The sequence below is a fragment of the Oncorhynchus tshawytscha genome, linkage group LG31, assembly GCF_018296145.1.
Source record: "Oncorhynchus tshawytscha isolate Ot180627B linkage group LG31, Otsh_v2.0, whole genome shotgun sequence".
Lineage (NCBI taxonomy): Eukaryota > Metazoa > Chordata > Actinopteri > Salmoniformes > Salmonidae > Oncorhynchus > Oncorhynchus tshawytscha.
In genome coordinates, this window is record NC_056459.1 from 8,211,424 (window position 1) to 8,225,477 (window position 14,054).

The following is a 14,054-nucleotide window of genomic DNA, read 5'->3' on the forward strand; positions in this document are numbered from 1 at the left end:
AGACTTAAACCATGTAAAACCTGTGGTTTGTATTGAAGAGGGCAGTCCATAAATGCAGACAAAGGATCCAGAAGGATCCTGTATGGTGGAATGGTCTAAGATCCCTCCCAATGTGTTCTCCAATTCATAGCATTTTTTTGATAACAGCTCAGTGCCATTATCCCCACAAGGTGTGGTATTGAAAACAGGTATGCATTTTTTACCCTTACTTAGAAAATTTAGTATTAAACAAAAAGCAACTTCTCTGAGCAATTGTATTAGTATACAATAATAATTTCCATTTCTTGTTACATACAATATAGCTCAGTATTTGAATTGTAATTTTTGCTGATCTTTATCAAGGTTGTCTAATTTCAGACTTCACTGTATATAGAGATAAAGTGCTTCTGGTCAATAGTGAGTATTGTATTGACAGGTGTGAGTCACAGGCTCAAAAGAAAGAAGTCTAGACTCCCTCTTAATAGTCAAGTTGGCTGCTATTTGTGTGGGACTGAAAGGGAATTCCATTGACTGTTCAATAACTTGCCTGGCTGCATTTCATAGTATTTACACCACATAATAATGAATTCAACTTCATGTACTGTAGCACCTTTTCATCAAATCTCAAAGTTCGTACCATTGTTTGAGGCTTAGCAGCCGTTATTCAGTTGTCATCTTCATGGCAGGACAAATATCTTTTTCATCAAGGGAAAAATGTAGAAAGCTTGTAGATGCTGCACACTAGGTCTGACACAACGCTACTGTTCTTTGCAGCTTCTGAATAGTGCATATTTTGGGTTACATTTTATTTGATATTGAACACATGATTGTTGTTGCACATGCTTAGAGCCGGAGGTGTCTTTCTTGGCCTACGGTAACAATGTCTAAGTACATCAATGTTATCTTTACTAATCTGTATCAAAAGGCAAAAATAAAACTGGTGTAATTTAGCAAGCTGTGCTTGTGTTCATGTGTGATCTATTTCAGGAAAAAAAAACTTATCTTAAAGCCCTTCAGTTGTCTTATACTCAGCTGGCCCCTCGGATTTCACGTTGAACGCTCTACAACAAAGCTTTCTTAGTCTCCAGCAAGCTTTCGCTGCCCTTAACCTTCTCCTAAACACCTCCAAAACAAAAGGTAATGTGGTTTGGTCAAAATGCTCCTCTCCCCACTGGTGTGATGACTACCTCTGAGGGTGTAAAGCTTGACAAGTACTTGGGAGTATGGCTAGACGGTACACTGTCCCCTCAGCACATATCCAATCTGTTCTTGTCTATTAATGTTTTGTATTATGTCATGTTTTGTGTGGACCCCAGAAAGAGTAGCTGCTGCTTTTGCAACCGCTAATGGGAATCCTAATAAAATACCAAAAGCTGCTAAATCTAGACTTTGTTTACTTTATAATAAATCGCTTTCACCCCAGCTGACAAACTAACCCCGATTCAGATGACCATCCTACCCATGCTAGATTAGAGACGTAATGTTCTTTACCATTCAGCCATCAGATTTGCCACCAATGCTCCTTATAGGACACATCACTGCACTCTATACTCTAAACTGGCCATCTCCGTATACCCATCACAAGACCCCGCTGGTTGATGCATATTCCAACAGTGACATTCTGTTAAAGGTCCTCAAAGCATACACATCCCTGGGTCGCTCCTCTTTTCAGTTCGCTGCAGCTAGCGACTGGAACGAGCTGCAAAAAAAACACTCAAACTGGACAGTTATCTCCATTGCTACATTCAAATCATGGACACTTACTGACACTTGTGGCTGCTTCCCGTGATGCATTCTCTACCTTTTTGTCCTTCGTGCTGTCGTCTGTGCCTAACCATGTTTGTGCTGCTACCATGTTGTGTTGTCTTAGGCCTCTCTTTATGTAGTGTCCTACATTTTTTATCCCCGTCCTCACAAGGAGCCTTTTGGCTCTTGGTAGGCCGTCATTGTAAATAAGAATTTGTTCTTAATTGACTTGCCTTGTTAAATAAAGGTTCAATAAACAATGGTCTTCAAAGTTAATTTCTGTCATCTGTATTAGCATGTCACTCTTCTTGTTTTCCAAATGTACAATTCATGTTTTACTTTACCTTATGCCTTTACCCACAAAGCACCTGGTGAGCGTTATCAAAGTTTATTTAAAAGGAAATGTGCCCTTTGCTTCTCAGTGTACTAAAAGGAAAAAATGGATAACAATTAAGCGGTCTTCCCCCGTAATCTTATTGAATTGGTAAAAACAAGGGAACCAAAGCATCTTAGGGAGATTAGAAAAATATTGAGTTTGATTTATCATTACCACTGTTTGCAGTCTCAAGCAAGAGGGATTCTGAACGTTCCTTTGATGCAAACCAACCCAAACACCACCTTACTACATGCTGAGATGGGCATTGTTAGAGGTGTAGTCCATCACACTGAACACAACTATTTCTGCAAAGTCGATGTGGGGGTTATGTCTGCATTAAGTAGGACACGGCTCTACAGTTCACGTTAATGCAAAGCTGTACCTGGTCATTTAGGTCAACGCATCTGCTTAATTGTATTCGTTTGGCATCTTGAACACAATTAAACTGACGGCCAGTCTGACAACATTGCGATTGCATATTACTTGGGTGAAATAGCGGCGTTCAGGCCACTAGGTGTCACTATGTGGACACAGCAACACCAAACGTACAACAAATGATCCATGACAAAGTTGATGTAGATCCTGTATTGGCCTTGTATAAATCTAAGTTACAATACTCCTGTGTTCAACTCGTTCATCTTCTATTGCCAGCATTCTAGCATACTAACCCCAGACACCCATTCATTCACCCATCTAAAATAATAGACAAAAAAAAATCTAAGAAAACAGGTCAAATAATATCTAATTGAACTCATTTTTACAGCTAAAATTAAAAAAATAACCTGACGTGATGCTGCTCCCTCCCTGCTCAATCCAGACACTGGGAGATAAAATTGGCATATAAATATGAATGTAAACATTGGCGGTAAACTACCACGTCCGTCGCCAGTTTAAATCTGTAGTGAAAGGTTTGCCCTCTCCCGTCTGAAAATGCGTACATTTTCTAGAGTTCACATTAGCAGGCACTAGTTTGGAAGTCAAGTGGCATAGCCTGGTCTCAGATCTGTTTGTGCAGCATAAACAGACCTGGTTTCAGACTAAGTAATGGGAAGCGTGAACACCCAGAACGGTGGGGGGCAGAGGTTATTCCGAGTCCGATAGGACGATCACTTCGTCCGGGTCACACTGGGTGGCCACGTTGACCTGAAAATGACACAAAATGGACGTTGGTAAGAGGTCTGCATACTGTACAAACAAAGGTTTTTAGTGACATGTCATGGCTGCGGAGCATGTGCATGACACACAGAGGTGACAGATTTTTTTTTTTTAGAGGGGCGAGACGTGTTTCAGTGCAAGGGTACGGTGTGCTGAGCATACGCGGGGAAAAATGTGTAGTGATATCATTTACTCTCACCTTGTTTTTCTTCGGTGGCGGGGTGGACTGGGAGCTGGTGACCATCTCCTGGGTGGGAGTGTCTGCCCTGGTGGAGTCTGCCTGCAGGAGGCTACTGGTCACCACGCCCATGTCCAGAGGGATGTCACTCTGACTGCAGATGGAGAGAGATAATTAATTAATTCAAGTCTCTACAGTTGAAGATGGATAGATATCGTCCATGGACTTTATTTAAACATAATTAAATGTGGGTGCTAGACTCACCTCCCATTGTGGTGCCTTAGATCCCCGTTGTGAAACTTCCTGGATTCCACCTCTTCTTTCCTCCTTCTCTTCCTGCCTCTGGAGGTGTCTTTGGGACTGGGTGGCCTGGGGCTGCAATTTGCTGACCTCGTCTCAGTGATGACCGTGCAGGAGTCCTCATTGGTCGAAATTAGCACTGGTGACGGAGGCAAAGAGACCTGATTCGCCGCCATGGGGGAGGCTGAGGAGTCCTTAGTTTCCACACTAGTGCTTACAGAGACAGCCGAAATGTGATTGGAGGAAACAACGTCTTCCTTTCTGAAGTTGGTATCGGATGATTCGTTCCCCTTGTCGGCCTCCATCGCCTCCGATTGGCTGGGGCTGTCTGTGGGGGATTGGTCGACTAAGGAGGAGATCCGCGGGGTGTCACCCCGGGAGACGGGGCTGATTCCTCTCGTCACAGAGTCTGTGTCCTCCTCAGCGTTCTCTTCTTTCTCTCCTCCAACCTGGTCTCCGTCACTCCCCCCATCAACCTCGGTTTCACTCTCGATTGCTGCCTCTACCTCGTTGTCCTCCTCCTCCTCTGAAAAAAATAAAACTCAAGTCAGTTGAAACTAGATTTTTATTTTATCTATCCATGTTGTCGCCAAAACCCAGGCCAACCAGTGTTAAAACACAATTTGAGAAAGGTGCTATGTAAATGCAAATGATCATCGTCACCTGGCCCTGCTTGTGCTTTGCTGGCCTGGATCTCCTCCTCGATGTCTGGATCAGACGACTCATCGTCTTCATCATCCTCTTCCTCAGCTTGTTCCTCACAATCATCCTCTCCCTTCGTCAAGGGATTGTCATCGGCTGTGGTGGCCTCCTGCGCCAATGACTGATACACAGAACAGACAGTGAGTGGTGTCGAGTGGTGACATAAGTCATTCATATAGAGTTGAAGTCAGAAGTTTACATACTCCTTTGCCAAATACATTAAAACTCAGCGTTTCACAATTCCTGCCATTTAACCCAAGTACAAATTCCCTGTCTTAAGTCAGTTAGGATCACCACTTTATTTTAAGAATGTGAAATGTCAGAATAATAGTAGAGAATGATTTATTTCAGCTTTTATTTCTTTCATCACATTCGTGGGTCAGAAGTTTACATACACTCAATTAGTATTTGGTAGCATTGCCTTTAAATTGTTTAACTTGGGTCAAACATTTTGGGTAGCCTTCCACAAGCTTCCCACAATAAGTTGGGTGAATTTTGGCCCATTCCTCCTGACAGAGCTGGTGTAACTGAGTCAGGTTTGTAGGCCTGCTTGCTCACACACTTTTTCAGTTCTGCCCACACATTTTCTACAGGATTGAGGTCAGGGCTTTGTGATGGCCACTCCAATACCTTGACTTTGTTGTCCTTAAGCCATTTTGCCACAACTTTTCTTGGGGTTATTGCCCATTTAGAAGACCCATTTGCAACCAAGCTTCAACTTCCTGACTGATGCCTTGAGATGTTGCTTCAATATATCCACATCAGTTTCCCCCCTCACGATGCCATCTATTTTGTGAAGTGCACCAGTCCCTCCTGCAGCAAAGCACCCCCACAACATGATGCTGCCACCCCAGTGCTTTTGTACCCGTTTCCTCCAGCATCTTCACAAGGTCCTTTGCTGTTGTTCTGGGATTGATTTGCACTTTTCGCACCAAAGTACGTTCATTTCTAGGAGACAAAACGCGTCTCCTTCCTGAGCAGTATGATGGCTGCGTGGTCCCATGGTGTTTATACTTGCGTACTATTGTTTGTACAGATGAACGTGGTACCTTCAGGCTTTCGGAAATTGCTCCCAAGGATGAACCAGACTTGTGGAGGTCTACAATTGTTTTTTTGAGGTCTTGCTGATTTCTTTTGATTTTCCCATGATGTCAAGCAAAGAGACACTGGTTTGAAGGAAGGCCTTGAAATACATCCACAGGTACACCTCCAATTGACTCAAATGATGTCAATTGGCCTATCAGAAGCTTCTAAAGCCATGACATACATTTCTGGAATTTTCAAAGTTGTTTAAAAGGCACAGTCAACTTAGTGTATGTAAACTTCTGACCCACTGGAATTGTGATAGATTATTTCACTTATAACTCAATGTGTCTAATCAATTGTTGGAAAAATCATTTTTAAAGCAGATGTGGAAAAGCTTTGGCTGATAATAACAGGTGACAATTACAGAATTGCCACCACGTTTCTCCTTCTACGTCTCTTACCTCTTTCTTCTGCCTGTCTCTCTCTATCCGTTTACTCCTCTCCTCCTCCTCCGTGTCGTCCTGCTTCAGGGCGTATTTGGAGATGACCTGCTCCAGGCTGGAGAGAGCCACCTCCCGGTTAGAGCGCAGCTTACGGGCCAACGTGGGGTCCAACAGGGCAGGGTCAGTAGCTGGTAAGAGTGGGCAAAATGAAAGAGGGACAAAAAATGGTGGGAGTTAGTAACTTTGTAGTCAAATCTTCCTAAATAGTTTTCCCACGTTCGACCCGAAATGAATTTTTGTTTTTTACTTTTATTTAACTAGGCAAGTCAGTTAAGAACAAATTCTTATTTACAATGATGGCCTACCAAAAGGCCTCCTGCAGGGACGGGGGCCTGGGATCTTTATTTTTTATTAAAATAAATGTAGGACAAAACACACATCACAACACTACATAAAGAGAGACCTAAGACAACACCATAGCAAGGCAGCAACACATGACAACACAGCATGTTAGCAGCACAAAACATGGTAGAAACATGATTGGGCAGTCAACAGCACAAAGGGCAAGAAGGTAGAGACAATGTACTGGTGCATACTGCTGTCACTGTATCAACTACCAGGTTTTCACAGCTTGGTGAATGAATTGTGTTACAGCTATTTTTAAATAATAAAATCGATACAGCAATATATCGGGATATTACCTTTTTTTTAAACGTTATATCGTATAGTTTTGACAATATCACAATATTATTTTTGCACTAGTTGGCTGTACCTGCACCAAAACTCCAGTATTTTTCCATCCTAGCTTGTTCTCCATCTTATTTTTAAATAGCCAATTGGTTTTCAGCACTTATTTCCATGACTGATCAAAACTCTCTCGTGGCTCTCTCTTGTCCCTCTGCTGCAGACAGATGGTGAACAATATGTTTGGAAAATCAGATTGTAATAAAATCACAGTATCTAATTGCAATACATAAATGGCGCCGGAAGAAAAAGAAAATGGCGGCGGAAGAAGAAATGGCAGCAGTTTTATGCCCAACCAATTGTGCTATTATGTGGGAGTTTATCACGTTATTTGTAACTTATTTTGTACATAATGTTTCTGCAACCGTATATTACGGAAAAAAAGAGCTTCTGGATATCAAGACAGCGATCACTCACCTCGGATTAGACAAAGATTTTTTCTTCAACAAGCAGGAAGCACAGGACCTTCTCCAAACACGCGACAGGACCAACATCCCCGTTATTTGCAAGAGGAGACGCAGGTAGAGGACACAGAGCGGGATGCCTCGTGAGGACCCGCAGGAGGCGAGTGGGAAAGCTGCCATTACCGTCAATATTACTCGCTAACGTGCAATCATTGGACAATAAATTAGATGAGGTACGACCACGAATATCCTACCAACGGGACATCAAAAACTGTAATATTTTACAAAATTGTGGCTGAATGACGACATGGATATTCAGCTAGCGGGATATATGCTGCACCGGCAAGATAGAACAGCACAGGAAGACGAGGGTGGGGGGTGGGGTCTGTGCATATTTATAAACAACAGCTGGTGCACGAAATCTAAGGAAGTCTCTAGATTTTGCTCGCCTGAAGCAGAGTATATTGTGATAAATTGCAGGCCACACTACTTGCCTAGAGAGTTTTCAGCTATACTTTTCGTGGCTGTTTATTTACCACCACAGACATATGCTGGCACTAAGACCGCACTCAGTCAGCGGTATAAGGAAATAAGCAAACAGGAAACCACTTGCAGAGGCGGCGCTCCTAGTGGCCGGAGACTTTATTGCAGGGAAATTTAAATCAGTTCTACCAAATTTCTATCAACATGTTAAATGTGCAACCAGGGGGGGAAAACAATTCTAGATAACCTCTACTCCACACACAGAGACACGTACAAAGCTCTCCCTCGCCCTCCATTTGGTAAATCCGACCACAACTCTATCCTCCTGATTCCTGCTTAAAAGCAAATATTAAAGCATGAAGCACCAGTGACTCGGTCTATAAAAGTGGTCAGATGAAGCAGATGCTAAACTACAGGACTGTTTTGCTATCACAGACTGGAACATGTTCCGAGATTCTTCCGATGGCATTGAGGAGTACACCACATCAGTCACTGGCTTTATCAATAAGTGCATCGAGGACGTCGTCCCCACGGTGACTGTACGTACATACCCCAACCAGAAGCCATGGATTACAGGCAACATTTGCTCTGAGCTAAAGGGTAGAGGTGCCGCTTTCAAGGTGCGGGACTCTAACCCGGAAGCTTGCAAGAAATCCTGATATGCCCTGCGACGAACCATCAAACAGGCAAAGCGTCAATGTAGGGCAAAGATTGAATCATACTACACCGGCTCCGACGCTTGTCTTATGTGGCAGGGCTTGCAAACTATTACAGACTAAAGGGAAGCACAGCCGCGAGCTGCACAGTGACACGAGCCTACCAGACGAGCTAAATCACTTCTATACTCGCTTTGGGGCAAGCTGCACTGAGGCATGCATGAGAGCATCAGCTGTTCCGGACGACTGTGCAATCACACTCTCTGTAGCCAAAGTGAGTAAGACCTTTAAACAGGTCAACATACACAAGGCTGCAGGGCCAGATGAATTACCAGGACGTGTGCTCTGGGCATGTGCTGACCAACTGGCAGTTGTCTTCACTGACATTAACAACATGTCCCTGATTGAGTCTGTAATACCAACATGTTTCAAGCAGACCACCATGGCCCCTGTGCCCAAGACCACAAAGGCAACCTGCCTAAATGACTACAGGCCCGTAGCACTCACGTCTGTAGCCATGAAGTGCTTTGAAAGGCTGGTAACGGCTCACATCAACACCATTATCCCAGAAACCCTAGACCCGCTCCAATTTGCATACCGCCCAAACAGATCCACAGATGATGCAATCTCTATTGCACTCCACACTGCCCTTTCAAACCTGGACAAAACAAACACTTATGTGAGAATGCTAATCATTAACTACAGCTCAGCGTTCAACACCATCAAAGCTCATCACTAAGCTAAGGATCCTGGGACTAAACACCTCCCTCTGCAACTGGATCCTGGACTTCCTGATGGGCCACCCCCAGGTGCTGATGGTAGGTAACACCACATCTGCCATGCTGATCCTCAACACTGGAGCCCCCCAGGGGTGCGTACTCAGTCCCCTCCTGTACTCACTGTTCACCCACGATTGCATGGCCAGGCACGAGTACAACACTATCATTACGTATGCAGACGACAACAGTGGTAGGCCTGATCACCGACAACGATGAGACAGCCTATAGGGAGGTCAGAGACCTGGCCGGGTGGTGCCAGAATAACAACCTATACCTCAACGTAACCAAGACTTAGGAGATGATTGTGGACTACAGGAAAAGGAGGACCGAGCACGCCCCCATTCTCATCGATGGGGCTGTAGTGGAGCAGGTTGAGAGCTTCAAGTTCCTTGGTGTCCACATCACCAACAAACTAGAATGGTCCAAATACACCAAGACGGTCGTGAAGAGGGCACGACAAAGCCTATTCCCCCTCAGGAAACTAAAAAGATTTGGTATGGGTCCTGAGATCCTCAAAAGGTGCTACAGCTGCAACATCGAGAGCATCTGGTTGCATCACTGCCTGGTATGGCAATTGCTCGGCCTCTGACCGCAAGGCACTACAGAGGGTAGTGCGTACGGCCCAGTACATCACTGGGGCTAAGCTGCCTGCCATCCAGGACCTCTACACCAGGCGGTGTCAGAGGAAGGCCCTAAAAATTGTCAAAGACCCCAGCCAGACGGTTCTCTCTACTAACGCATGGCAAGTGGTACCGGAGTGCCAAGTCTAGGACAAAAAGGCTTCTCAACAGTTTTTACCCCCAAGCCATAAGACCCCTGAACAGGTAATCAAATGGCTACCCGGACTATTTGCATTGTGTGCCCCCCCAACCCCTCTTTTACGCTGCTGCTACTCTCTGTTTATCATATATGCATAGTCACTATACATTCATGTACATGCTACCTCAATTGGCCCGACCAACCAGTGTGCTCCCGCACATTGGCTAACCGGGCTATCTGCATTGTGTCCCGCCACCCACCACCCCCTCTTTTACAGTACTGCTACTCTGTTCATCATATATGCATAGTCACTTTAACCATATCTACATGTACATACTACCTCAATCTTCCTGACTAACCGGTGTCTGTATGTAGCCTCGAACTATATATAGCCTCGCTACTGTTATTTTTCACTGTCTTTTTACTGTTGTTTTTATTTATTTAATTACCTATTGTTCACCAAATAAATTTTTTGCACTATTGGTTAGAGCCTGTAAGTAAGCGTTTCACTGTAGTATTCGGCGCACGTGACAAATAAACTTTGATTTGACATCGTATCGTGAGGTCCCTGGCAATTCCTAGCCCGTGTGTGTAATTCTCTTTATTCTTTGACACAGAAAGACAGAATAACACATACACACACCCAACCAGGAATGTAGAGATGTGTGTATACTACATTCTCTTACCGGGTTTGTAGAGGTCTGTGAGGTGCGAGCCGAAGTTGTAGACCATGTCGAGGTGGCGTCTCTCCTGCAGTCGGTTTCCAGTCTCGCGGAAGGCATCCTGGGAGATCTGGGTCAGCTGCTTTCTGCTGAGGTTGAGGCCGTGGCGCTCGTTGGCCCGACGGACATGCTGCAGGATGTCCGTGTAGTCGGGGGGATTCAGCTGAGCCTCGGGACTATTGATGAAACGCTCAATCTGGAGGTGGGAAAGGGTCAGAGTATATCGTTATGTTTTCATGCATTTATTTCCTAGTTATACTTATTTCCTTGATTTCTCTCCTACTTGGTTAGTTATAAAGCTCATTTTCACCCGTAGTCTATTTAACTAAATGAACAGTGGTCAAAAAGCATTGGGTTGTCAAACAATGAGTCGGTTGATTATGTCACGTGTTGGTTACCTTTCTGTTGACCTCAGGGTAGCGTGTCCCTTTGTATTGGATCCTCTGCTCGATCACTCGGCCTGTCAGACTGCTGCAGCCCTTCAGCTCACAGAGCTTATCATAGATCTTCATCATCTGTACGAGAGAGAGAGATTTTCAGTGACTCAAAAAACAGTTGTTTCGCAGATACTTCTATCAAAGCCACGTACAGTTAACACATGTATTACTATGTGGCTCATGCAGGAATCAAACAAACCTCTGGTTTTACAAGCACCACACTCCAACCAACTGAGCGATTGGCCTTGGTGATCTGACCTTTCGTTTTAGCTTGTGCTCCTGGATATAGCTGGAGTCCTCCTCCTCCAGCTCGTTGACGCTCAGCTCCTTCTCCTGCAGCCGCCGGATCTCATCATTGTACATCTTCAGCAGGTTCTCCAGGTACGCAATCTGAGAGACCGAGAGTGATGGAGGTATGCCTGGTATATTTCATCTAGACCAATACAATGCTTTTAAACCCTTGAGGGTGACCAAGTGCACACTATCAAAAGAAAATGAATGGGGATAAAGCTATAGAGAACTCATGGACACTGTCCATCTATGGTACTGCTGACCTGTCTCCGGGAAGCCTTCTTCGTCTTCTTCTCCTTCTCGTCCTCCAACGCCTCCTCCTCCTTCTCTTCCTGCTGCCCTGAGGTAGACGGTAGCTCCTCTGTCGGTGCCTCCTCTTCCATCTCCTCCTTCTTCTCCCCAGCGGTAGGCCCCACCTTCACAACACTCTGCCTCCTCTTGTCCGAGTGCTGTTTGAGGACGGTACACAGCTCGTTGATGTAGACGAAGGTCTTGGTGCGGCTGGCCTGGGCGCGCGTCAGGCAGCGGCCCAGCGTGTTGCGGAACTCCACCGAGGACAGAAAGTCCGGTGACGCCTTGGAGTGCTTTGCGTGCAGGAAGGTCATGACCTCGGGGCAGTCCTGCGTTTGGGCCGAGCAGTAATCTACAAACTGAACAAATGGAGGCAGGGGAGTGAACGAGGGAGAGAGGTTTAGAGGAGTGTTCTTCAATCTTTGCACTGTTTGGGACAGGGGGGCGGGGCCGGAGCGGGGGGGCCCCAGGGTGGACCCACAGAGTGGGTGCAGACTTCTGTTCCAGCTCAATACAAGGGCTTAAGGTTAGTGGATTAGTTATAAATCAGGTGTGTTAGTGCTGGGCTGGAAAAGAAGCATGCACACACTATGGGATTCGAAAAACACTGATTAAGAAGTTCCAAATTCGAGAGTATCACACACAATCACGTTATGATTTCAGTGATCTGACAACATTGTGATGAACTAATAGCCAGCAAAGACTCAGTCACATTAGAAGTGCTGCTTGCCAGTGTTGCAGCGCAACTCATGTATTTGTAGTGTGACCGTACCAATCATCCCCACTATCCATCCATTAATGTACCCTCTTACCTCAGTAAAGAGCTTCTGGTTCTCTGCTTGAAGAACATGGCTCTCTTTCTTCACCATGGCAAAAGGAGATTGGGTGATGTGAGTAGGAGCGGGCTGCTGGATTTTGGGGGGAGTACGCTGATTGGCTGAGAGTTTAGAGGAGGTGCTGGAGGAAGAAGGCTGAGGCCTCTCCTCCTCTTCATCATCATCAAGGATTACAATACTGTCCATCACTGCTGCTGAGGCAACCGCCATCAGATAGGGACTATTCTTTGCTGAGGAAAGGCAAAAACAATGGTGTTAAAATGATGCCTCAGGCAAATTCAAAAGTAACATAGCACTGTTATCACTGTCATGCAATCTGAAACCTAGGCCTATATCCTGCTCTGTTCAGCGATTCCTACTGTAGTTCAAATAACACGGTGTTGGTTTAGTGAGTCTATCTAATGCCTACGCCCTTCAACGTTTTGTTACATTTATGGTCAACCATTTTTACAATATGAGAATGACACAGGATCAGGCGCAGTCACAAACACCCCTGGATAGCTCTGGCTAGGCCAGGGCTTGCTACACATTATCCAATGCAATCTCCACCCCTGTCTTTTTTTCACACGCCCGAATCACAACAAATATAACAAACATTGTTTGTACGCTTACGTTATCTACAACGAAAATAGACTGGACACGGACCATCAGCTAAGACAGTCAGTAACGTTAACTAGCTAACTTAGCTAGCTAAACGTAAGGAACTCTTGCTAGCTAACTTAATTACTTAGCGCGTAACGTTAACAGCTAAAGTGGAGAAGTATTATGTGATTAAACAAGAAGGCGCTGATTGAAACCTATCAGGAAAATACCACATTTACCAGATTGTTTACTGTCAACCTCAACTGCATCAACACTCCAAAAACCATTGTTGTGTGTGCTGATGACTAGCTAGCTAGCGTGCTAACGTTAGTTAGCAACAAGCTAACTTTAGCTGGCTGGTCAGGAAAGCGCCAACATCTCTGGGTAAAATGGTATCGGTGTGACAAAGACAACATGTAAACAAATTCTTTGACTATCTTTATGTATGAAATGCAGATGTATATAATACAGCTACTGTTTTCAGACAGTGGTTAGACGGTTAGCTATGGACAAAACAATGATAGTCAACTTACGCGCTCGACACCGAAATTTCTCCCAGCGCGAGAACATTCATGCCTGCCATTGGTTGGTTGTCATTCAGTAACGTCGTCGATCATTGGCTATTCACTTGTTTTTTGTCCAAAGTGTCTCCATTTGCCGGTCAGGTTTTTATGTTTCTGAGACTGACAAGATACATATTAATAGCATTAACATAAAATATTATAATAACATATATATATATCTATATTCCTACATATTTATATATAAACTACCGGTCAAAAGTTTTAGAACACCTACTAATTCAAGGGTTTTTCTTTATTTTACTATTTTCTACATTGTAGAATAATAGTGAAGACATCAAAAGTATTTAGTCAGCCACCAATTGTGCAAGTTCTCCCACTTAAAAAGATGAGAGAGGCCTGTAATTTTCATCATAGGTACACTTCAACTATGACAGAAAAATGAGCCTCTTAAAGAAGAAGTTAGAGGTCTGTGAGAGCCAGAAATCTTGTTTGTTTGTAGGTGACCAAATACTTATTTTCCACCATAATTTGCAAATAAATTCATTAAAAATCCTACAATGTTATTTTCTGGATTTTCTTTTCTCATTTTGTCTGTCATAGTTGAAGTGTACCTATGATGAAATTTACAGGCCTCTCTCATC

General features: G+C 44.3%; 1 protein-coding gene across 2 annotated transcripts; it reads right to left on the minus strand.

Annotated features, from left to right (window-relative positions):
* Positions 1-2,097: 2,097 nt before the first annotated feature.
* Positions 2,098-13,526, minus strand: LOC112233298 (death domain-associated protein 6). Of its 2 annotated transcripts, none has more exons than XM_024400830.2 (11): positions 13,423-13,526; positions 12,284-12,537; positions 11,444-11,830; positions 11,148-11,279; positions 10,851-10,967; positions 10,417-10,648; positions 5,924-6,093; positions 4,398-4,557; positions 3,699-4,260; positions 3,456-3,588; positions 2,098-3,244 (listed from the first exon to the last, which is right to left on the minus strand). In XM_024400830.2, exons 1-11 carry the CDS (start codon positions 13,457-13,459, stop codon positions 3,185-3,187), a joined length of 2,244 nt encoding a protein of 747 aa, XP_024256598.1. In that variant the 5' UTR covers positions 13,460-13,526; the 3' UTR covers positions 2,098-3,184. The 2 variants fall into 2 exon arrangements, with proteins under 2 accessions (XP_024256598.1, XP_024256599.1); XM_024400831.2 differs by lacking the exon at positions 13,423-13,526 and adding an exon at positions 13,129-13,147.
* Between the last annotated feature and the right edge of the window lie 528 nt (positions 13,527-14,054).